This window comes from Peromyscus leucopus, chromosome 18, assembly GCF_004664715.2.
Source record: "Peromyscus leucopus breed LL Stock chromosome 18, UCI_PerLeu_2.1, whole genome shotgun sequence".
NCBI classification, from domain to species: domain Eukaryota; kingdom Metazoa; phylum Chordata; class Mammalia; order Rodentia; family Cricetidae; genus Peromyscus; species Peromyscus leucopus.
The window spans coordinates 46209143-46219360 of NC_051078.1; the positions used below are offsets into that span (position 1 = coordinate 46209143).

At 45.8% G+C, this 10218-nt stretch overlaps 1 protein-coding gene across 7 annotated transcripts in view; it reads left to right on the forward strand.

Moving 5' to 3' along the window:
• Ric8b (RIC8 guanine nucleotide exchange factor B) overlaps window positions 1-9714 on the forward strand; it is a 105756-nt gene extending 96042 nt beyond the window's left edge. For 5 of the 7 annotated variants that reach the window (XM_037196898.1, XM_028883633.2, XM_028883637.2 and 2 more), the window contains one exon: window positions 8341-9714. In XM_037196898.1, the coding sequence (XP_037052793.1) occupies window positions 8341-8452 (112 nt within the window). In that variant the 3' untranslated portion in view covers window positions 8453-9714. Of the gene's footprint in view, window positions 1-1778; window positions 1918-2498; window positions 2675-8340 lie in introns of all 7 variants that reach the window. The other 2 variants (XR_003736079.2, XM_028883635.2) reach the window with 2 other exon arrangements.
• The last annotated feature ends 504 nt before the right edge of the window (window positions 9715-10218 follow it).

The window sequence follows — 10218 nt, forward strand, 5'->3', positions numbered from 1 at the left end:
TCCTCCTGGTGGCCGCCCTCCCGAGTTCCGTCTTCCTGGCTGGAAGAAGGCATGGGCTTCTGTTTGTGCTGCTCCCTTCGACAGTTCGCTGGCATGCAGACCTCACCTCATTTGTTCATTTAGACAACATAGCAGAATCGTTCTATAACAAAGTCACCGAGAGATAATAAAACATGCCATTATTTAAGGATAAAACTAAACTGTATGTTTCTAGCAGCAGCCCTAACCTCATCCTCTAACGTGTTCTTAGCTGTGCTAACTAACACGAGGCCGTAGCAGACTTTTAGAAGCTTTGCATGCTATCTCCTAACAGAAATGAGAATAATAAAAAACTAACTTAGTGCTTCAAAATGTAAAAGATGCTTCTCTATGTGCTCCCTGTTGATCATCAAGACAATGCTGTGATCTGATTAGGGTGGGAGGTATTTTATTAAGGAGTGAGGCATCAGAGCGTAAGTGACTGACACCCTCCAGAACACCTCACTTTCAAAATTCACGAATATTACGCTATTTTGAAAAATTACCAACCACTCTTGAGAAGTTTGTTGGTCTGATTATTTTTAAATGAGACATGAGTTTTAAACAAAGCACCAAAGACCAACAATGAGTGTGTTTACTTTGTCGGACCACAGATTATAGTGGAGATGCATCACACACCCCGATTTCCTACTCCATATCAGATATTACGTCATTGGTTAAAGAACTAGTTTTATGAGGGAAACAGTAAAAGTTCTAAGACCCTTTGTTTGAACTGGGTTTTACATTGTTTTTGAAAGAGAATGAGTATTCTAACAGATCCACACACATGTCATCACACTACTAAATCTTAACTGTAAATGGCTTCTCTGGGAATTTTTAGACAGTTCCCAATCCCATCAAAGTGGAAGGGTGTGGTGGTCTGAGCAGTACATCATCTCCATTTGTCTTGGGGTTGACATATTTACACAGCATACTTTGCTTTCCCGTCAGTGCCGAACTTAGAATGTAATGGGAAGAGCTGAAGGGGAGGAATTATCTGGAAGATGCAGTTGCAAGACCTTTTAGTTGCTGTGGAGAAGTCACCATTCCCATTATTCTTTCTCTGTCACTGTCCTGGTGAAAGAGCAGTGTAACCAGTTGCACTAGGAAGCCATTCGAGAAAAGGTAAAGCAGCAGCGGCCCCACCCAAAGGCCACCCGCTCACAGCGTCCAACTCCGGTGTGTGACTCTCTAGCAGTGCACGCCCAGTACACTGCAGAGGCCTGTGACTGCTTCCTCCTGGAGTTCTGCAGAGCTACACCCTCTGGGCTGACAGGGGATCCATCCCCATAGGCATCTTATGTTAATTAAAATACTCCATTTAAATACTAATGCCTCATCTCATCTTTCAGAGGCGAAAAGGAATTAAATATGAAATGGCTAATTTAACATGTCAGGGCTCTTTTTCCAGGCCAACCTCACATTACGAACAGGAATCCCTGGGCCAAAGTAATGGTTCCCAATTATCCAGTCTCAGGTTTTGTTAGACATTGAACAGAAGTCAACAAAACAAGTATGTAACAGAACCTGGCTAAGTAGCAGCACCCTCATTAAAACAGAGAATTAATCAGGGGTGATTAAAGGAAGCAATGCTTCATAGGCTCCCCCTTTTTCTTCTTTTCTAACCATAGAACAAAATATGGTACACAAAAGGATCGGAACTATTATGCAGTGCTCAATTAGCGGGAGGTGACTAGGTCTCTAACATGCTGTTTATCAAAAGAGCAGACGGTGTGTGCATGACTGTTGTTTCATTACAGACCCTGTCATTAATTCCATGTGTCAATACTGCCCTGTAGTACACAGAGCAGACAAGAAAGAAGAGCCCTTGAAAACAAGGGAATGATTTTTGAGTCGTTATCAAGCTAAGTGGCAAGCGGGAAGCTGAGACTCGTATAGGTAAATTCGAAGGGACTCTTGGGAGATCTGCAAGTGGGAAACAAGGATGTGTCTTACCAACTGCTTGACTATGTCCTGCTTTCAACAAGTGCACTTGAGTCGAACGCTTTGTTTCTGTTGCACAAAACATGTGCTGTGGGCAAGAGTATTCTCTTGCTTCCAGGTCAGGTAAGGTGTTACACACACACACATCTGACCTGATCTGTAATGTGCAGTGTGCAGTTGGGCATGTTAATATCTGAGCCCCAACGCTGCTGGGGGCGTCACATAGGAAGCCCTAAAACACTATGACCATCTCTGCATTTCTGAAGAGAGATCACAAAGTACCATCCCAACAGGAAGATGTTAAAATATATCTGGAAAAAAATATTTAAAGAACAGAAAATTTAAATATGTTTAAATCCCAAAAGTTCCCGCCCCTTTTTTGGTTTCCGTTGGCAGTCCCAAGGGTTAGGCTGGGGCAAATAGGGTTTCTTTTCTTGGACGTGCTTTATCTGTGTCCTCCTGCCTGGCCACACCCTTATAGACTATGGTTCCTTACCGTTTAGTAAGATCAAATTTTAAATGATGTTTCGTTCCAGTTGAACATTCTTGGAGGCTTATCTCTTCCCTGGCCAGATGCCTGATCAGATGAGAAGCCCGCCATGATACTGTCACAGTGCCTAGAATGGGCTCTTTATCCAGTAGACATCACTGTACTTTTTGGTGATAACGGGGGCAGTCTTAACTGTGTTAAGGCCTGTGTATAGCATTGAAGGTAAGTATAAAGCAGTTGTTGCTATGTGAATATCTTAATACTGATACACATTTCAACCACGATGTTTATTGCACAATCAGCCATCATTTTTTAGAGAGGACCTTTGTAAATTTAGGACCAGTAGTAACTCTTCATAAAATGACCCAGTGAGGGCTGTAATGCAATCTGGATCCTGCGTGAGGGACTTGCCATTGCTTTAGTAATCATTGAATTACCTGCTGGCAGATTGCAGAAAAGGTTTGTGGTTGGGTGTGTGTCATTGACGGGCAGGTGCTGTGTTTGACTGTTAGATGTAGAATACCTTGATTAGGAAGAAAGTCCTAGGATGGTGATTTTGAGTGTCTTAAAACGCCAGGAACTTTTTGTGTGATTTGAAATTATTTAGTAACCTGAGACTTATTCTTAAGATCAACGTAGAATGGTGGGGATCATCTTGTGCAGCCCCTCATTTTATAGCTCACAGAGGCAAATGGCTTGCTTGCTCAAGGGCTTGTAACCGATTATCAGAAGTTACGAGGCTAGAATCCTGAACTCCTAATGTCTCCGACGTAAGAAGCTGAGTCTACCAAATGGTGGTTGAGAGCAAGAATGCCCGCCTTCTGCTGGGCTGTCAGCATCATCTGATGATGTTGACTCGGCAAGGAAATGTTGCAGCTAGAAAGAGAATACTCCCTGACACATCGTCCTCTGCCATTCTCCATCTATGCCATGAACCTTGTACTCTGTCCTTTCAGGAAACATTTACCAAGCACCTACTATGTGCTCTGTCCTAGACTAGGTACATGAAAATCACAGCCCAAGAAGACATGGACTCTGCCTTCAAGTTGAGCACAGTCTACTAGACAGCAAAAAATCTTTGGAAAGCGTTCTGTAGGGTTTCCTGAGGATTAGTAATCTTTTCCTGATCCTGTAGGTGGGTTTCCTGAGGATTAGTAATCTTTTCCTGATCCCGTAGGTGGGTTTCCTGAGGATTAGTAATCTTTTCCTGATCCTGTAGGAGGGTTTCCTGAGGATTAGTAATCTTTTCCTGATCCTGTAGGAGGGTTTCCTGAGGATTAGTAATCTTTTCCTGATTTTATAGCTGGGTTTACTGTGGATTACTAATCCTTCCCTGAACCTATAAATCTTGATGAAAACAAATCTGCTCACAGATTTAGCCTGTGTCTTGTTCGTGGCTTAGTTAGGGGAACCTGTGTGGTACATGACTTGTGTGAAAGGCCAGCTGAGTGTAGTTCACAGGTGCTCAACTGAAGACGCTTTGCTCTCTAAGGTCCTGTGCCAGGACACAGGAGGACATTAACCCTGACTGGGTGAAGCACAGAAGAGTTTCCGTTCATGTCAGAGCAGCATTGTTTGCAGCTTTCAAACCTAGAGTGATGGTTCTTGTTAACGAATACTCTTTATATGGAAGGTGGCTTTTGAACTAGGAGACAAAAATAGCTAGGTGCAGTCCCGTTTCCGCCCTGGAGTCCAGGTCTCTAGCCCTCTTTCATAGCACTGTCAAGCTTTCCTCCTCCTCTTCCTCAGCTGAGCCAACCTGCTTGCCAGTCTCTGCACATGGCTAACTCTCGCTTGTGTGCCTCTGCTCGACTAGTTCTGCTTCTGGGTGCCATGTCTTCACTGCCGGAGTGTGGCCTCGGGGCTGCCTCCTGCAAGGAGCCTGTGATAGCGTGTCTCTGTTTCTTCCTGTTCCTCCTGCACGTGCCTCGCCATGTCGCAGAAAGAACACTGCTGTGGCGACCATAAAGGTTCCTATTCTCTGTCCATATCTTACTGACCTGGACACACAGACCTCAGTGAAACTGAACTAATAACCACAGCGTCCACCAAGCCGTCAGCAGTGAGTCTAGAGCAAAGATTTTGCTTGGTGCTAGCTTTAGGATAGAGAAGAAGAGCGGAAAAGTCGGACTGGAGAGTAGGAGAAGCAATCCAGGGTTCGTGGGGAAAGCAGTCACAAGCTAGTAAGTGATCCATTCCTGCTCCCAAACAGGACAAGAAACCTCCTTGAACACGTTTCACATACAGCAGGAGTCGACTGGTGAACTGTAAGGCTCAGGGAAAGCAGGGCTCTGCCTGTCAATCATCCTAAGCTTGTCAATCTGCTATTCTGAAATCCTTTTGGTATTGTTTTATGTGTGTATGTTTTATCTTCCAAACTGACTAAAGCTTCTTGAGCACAGGGACCATGTCTTTTGTTTGCTTCTGCGTATCCCCCCTCATAACACACACTGTTTTATCAGGAAGGGGTTTCCTGTAAACACATAAAGAGCAAGAATACAGCTTGTGGGTTCTGATTATATCCCAGCCATTACATTGTACACTTTCTGTGTGTAGTTTGTGATCTGTGCGTTCATGATGGCTCAGTGAGGTGAGTGTTCCTGACCCAGTTCTACAGAGGATGAAATCAAAGTTTAGAGTTTTCATAGGTCTTGCATTAATGAGTTATAGATGTAGAATTGAAGCCCAGGTCTGGCTTTAGAACCTGTATGTGCTTTTCACCCCCCACAGTAAACACTTGAGTCCTCTCCAGTTCACAGAACTCTTTGATCTAAACTGTTGCTGTTGTTGCTACCACTGCTGTGCTGGGACTGCATGTCACCACTGGGAAGTGGGCAGAGCTAGTATTTCCATGACCCCATTTCACAGATGGGGAAACTAAGACTCAGAGACTTGCCCAAGATCTCACAGCTGGTAAGTGGAAGAGTCCAGACCTTAGACTTGCTAACTTACAATCCGTTTGCTCTTTCCACACATCACATTGCTGTCTTAATTTATTTGCATGAATGCATGACTGTGGTCAAGTTGCCCCGATGCCTTTTCTACAGAAATGTCAGTACACACCAACATTGCATGGAGCCATGTGGAAAAGAAAAGAATACATGCCTTCTGAGGAGCTTCCGTTTTAATGGAGGGTGATACAGAGCACCACCTAAATGCTTGAGAATGGTTGACAAGTGAGAATTAAAAGATGGGTGCCTTTGGTTCTATAGATTGACTAGTGGAAATGGACCATAAAACTGTAAAATTCTTAATTGTTCCCAGCTGTAAAGTTGGACTAAAGGGTAGGAATAAAGATAACAGACTTGATTCGGAAATACTCTTCCTGGGTTTACGTAGAAAGTAGCCTGGTGGTTCACACCCTGGCAGCTAGCCCCAGAATGGCCTGTTCTTTTGGAAATGTCATTGTGTTAGTACTGTCCGTGGTGGTGTGTCTACCAAGCAGCTCATCACTGGCTTTGGTAGGCCCCTGCCAGTTCCACCTCCGCCTCCCCTTACCGCTCAGTCCCGACCATACCTCGCTGCCTTCGGGGACCAACACCTTTAAACCTAGGTCATTAGGTGTTTAAAGTTTGTGTGTGGTTGGTTGGCTTGGGTTTGGGTTTTTGACTTTTGAGCCAGGCTCTTGTTTTTACAGATGTGTACAACGACTCCCAACCTTTAGACCTAGAATTTTCTTACCCTTCAGTGTGCTGTTCTCAGCAACTTGTCCCCTTTTCTTCACATCACTTGTTAGGATTCAGTATCACAGAATTCCTCATCACAGTCAGAACCAGAAAAATGTGTATCTGAAATCCTGGCTGATGACTGTCCACTGGCATTTCTGTCTGTTTGCCACAAAGGCAGCTCAAGCTCTTTGGGTCCTGAAAACTAGCTGTTCCCCCGAATCTGTCCTGTGTTCTGGCTGCTGTAGGTAGTGCCGGACCTCAGTGCCTGTCCTGGGGCCATAGGCACACTTTACCACTCACCTTCACCAGCTCCCTTCCACACCTACCTGAGGCGCAGTGCCTTTCCTTCCCACAGCTCAGCCATAGTCCATCTTCCTCTCATCCTCCATACACCACTACAGTGACCTCCTAAGATTACCTGTCGGCACCTGTTCAGTGTGTCTGCCACGACCACACCGCTCCCAGAGGGATGAACCTGGGCACTGCAGGATAAAGGCTAAGCTCCTTCCTTTGGCCTTGTCACCCTCCCCTCTCCCTCACTTCTTCCTTGAACCTCTGCTCTCTAAGCGCTGGTGAGCAGCAGAGGCAAATTAACAGTCACAGGAGACAGTGGGGCCTCGCAGTCTCCTTTGCCTGCCCCGGGGTCTCCTCTGCAGTGTCTCCCCTGCCTCTCCCAGGTAGTGTGGCCATGCTTCTCAGGAGCCACAGTGTCGCATCTGCAGTCCTCAGGACATGCACCCATCTGGGGCCTGGCTCATCTCGGGTCTGTTTGTTTTGTCCACTCATCAAGGGCAGCAGCTTGTCCTCCTGGGCTGCCCAGCAAGTGGCAGTTCTTTTACATAGCCGTTGGCAGTGAACTGACTGCTTTTCCGTGCAGGCAGGACAGCCCCTGAGGTGGGCTTGACAGCAAAGAGCACTGGACTAGGATTCAGGAGACCTGTCCTATGCCCAACTCTGCCACTAAGTGGCCTTGGGTGAGTCACTCAGCCTCCTTTTAAAGAAGGGGGTTGGACTAAATGATCTGTGAGGCCCTTCCAACTTGAAGCTTTATGATTCTGATCCTGTTTCCTACATATAACATGCAGGAGCCTCAGTTTACCAGCCAGTCTGTCATCCACATTTCCCAGCCTCTGGCCTCAGCAGTCATCCTCTGGTGCTAGCCAGAGCCACTTGCTCCGGTCCTGTTACTAAACCCAAGTCCCTGAGCTGAGCTCACCACCCCAGGTTCCAGTGTGCTGTCACAGCTGTACAGCTGCGCCTTCCCAGGAGGGGGCCCCTCTTTGATTTGCCTGAAGGGACAGTAGCAAGGGGAGAGGGCGCAGGTGCTATTGTCTCCCTTCACACCACAGCCACCAGCATTACAGCTGCTGCTGCTGCTGTTCTCAGCAGTGGTGCCCATTTCCATGAGAAATAAGGTTCAGCAGCTCCAGCCTTTGCCGGCCTCTCAGACGCACCACTAGCCTGTGGGAGTGGAAGCAAGCGTTGGAGTTAGCAGCTCACAGTCTCCATGCAATAATAAATAAGGCCTAGGAAAAGATTAAAGAAATCTTTCCTGATGCTTTTTGATTGGCTTAATCGATAATCAACCATCTTAGATGAGGCTGTAACTTGTGGAGTGGATACAATTGGATTAGGTGAAGACAGTTGGGGAGCTTTGAAGAGATTAAAAATGGCTGTCAATCCCATAATTAAACTGCCACAAACAAAAGCAGTGGTGTTTTAAACAAAAAGAAGGAAAGAGAGAGAAAAGGAAAGAAAACTTGGGGAACTCCAGCTGATTCAAAATGAATCAACAAGTGCTCACGAGTCAGAGGCGATGGGAACAAAACCAAATTTGACAATTGATGCTATTAAATGAAACGCGTGTTTAATTCTGAGTTGGGCAGGTGAAACTCCAGCAGCTTCAACTTCTCTAAAACAAATGAATCCACGAGAGGGAAAAAAGTTCATTATTCAAAACAGAAGAGACCTGCTCCTTGTCCTGAGCCCATTTGGACCTTGACTTTTCATACTTTAATTGGCTTAGTAGGTTTGGCTTGTGTGAATGAAGCCTTTCATCCCCCTTTCATCTTTCCATTCCAAACACACAGAGAGCTTGAGAGAAAATACTCGGGTTTTTAAAGACTTCTCTTTTTAAAAGGATGGGGATCTGGGCGGGGGAGGGTGTGTGTGATGCTGGTGAATACTTTTTTTTTCTCCTTCTTTTATCTCTTTTTCCAGAGAGGAGTTGCTTAAGCCAATGGGACTAAAACCTGATGGGACAATAACTCCCTTGGAGGAAGCACTCAGCCAGTACTCTGTCATCGAAGAGACCAGCTCCGACACGGACTGAGCGCCGTCACCTGCCCCGCTCTCAATATGGCTTTCATCAGCATCTTTTCTCTGTAGCTCCAGGGGAATCTTTTCTCTAAAACATTTATGCCCTTGCTTTGGCTAGAAACACATTAGCTGGTTTACTCGTTGGGTACCCAGCGTATGTAAGAGGTGGTCCTGTGTTCTCTGCGACAGTGAGGCATCCACGTAGAACTGGAGTTAGGCAGAGGTGCGGGCTGGGAGCAGAAGCAGTCATTCCATTTCATCAGGACGCAGTGCGGGACTTCACTCTGCCCAGCAGCCCCGGGCCAGTCTGGCAGTCTTGTCGCCAGGATTCCTAGCCGAAGATTCAGCCATGTCCTCCACCGGCTCGGCTCGTGCAAACCACCCCTCTTAGGTTGTCTCTCCAGCAACCCAGGCACACGAGAGGCCGAGGAGCTGGTAACTAAGGGCTGAGGCAGGTGACTCCTTAGATCAGCACTGACTGAGTTGGAAGCCAGGCAGCTGCCCTGTACACCTAGTCCACCCTTCATTTCAGTTTTATATAAATGTGGAAACACACACACAGAGCCCCAGACTTACAAACCTGTTACACTCTTGAAAGTTTGTATGTCACTTAGCGAAAACTTCAGACTACAGCTCTCCCTGTGAGGAGTTAGAAATGATGGTTTAGTTCCAGGCAGCTACATGTGCCTATTTATTCCTCATGTTCCTGAACACTACACGTACCGTAGGGCTGGACCACCATCCGTACCGCTGCATCCAGAGCGTGCATTCTGAGGTCTCACTCAGGGTGCCAAGTATACACTCATCCTCCAGGCAACAGAGAGGATGGGGCTCCCCGAGTAGTGGGAGTTCTTTCGTGGCCTGTGCTGGGGGTAGGGAGCCAACAGCACCCATTTGTACATAAAGGTCATTCGTATGTCACATGTTTTAAACAAGGGTCTCTGTGTGTATTTGTGTGTGTGTTCTTTCTACCATATGTGATCAGTTTAATGGTAACTTTATTTATTTAAAAAAAAGAAACACAAATAGTTACTATTAAACTGATTAAGGCTGTTTATTTTTACTCTTAGAAATGGTCATATGAAGTAGACGTGCAATCATGTAGGCAGGCCAAGTTGATCAGTGGCTAAAGTTAAAAGGGGGTTGGTTTCCTTTCATATATGTGTGTATGTGTACCTACACATACACACATATATGCACACACATAGATTATGTGCTTAACCACTGCCTTTTAAAACTTTAAATTAAATAAAACATTGGGGATGACTCAATTTAGCCATCTGTGTGTTTCTTTATGGTACATGGGCTAACAACGCCATTGCACAGTTTGTGTTTCGAAGTGTTTTCCATCTGTTGGCCTCACTTGTCATCGTGTAACCTCTTCAAAGGACAAAGTGTGCACAATGCTGGTGAGAACGGCGTTTACCCTAAATTATTTCTGACAAAACCTCACGTCAAGTGTTGAATCGGAAAAGGCCTCAGAGCTGCCAGAGAGATGTCAGCAAGTTTCTTAAAATTTCCTCAGAGGGGAACCCTTAAAGAACAATTGTATCACTAAGATTTATGTCCATTTCTAACGTGTGATTGCTTGGACTTTAAGCCGCACCCCCCACACAGAAGCAGAAAAGGAGTTTACTAGACTTAAAGTAGACACACTGAAAGCAAAAGACGCCAGCTGGGGTGAAAGGCCGTCAGCACCCGTTCATCACAATCAGATGGGGTCAGAGTCCATGCCAGGGTGGAGAGAGAACAACACTGTCCAAAACCAAGCAAACCTGG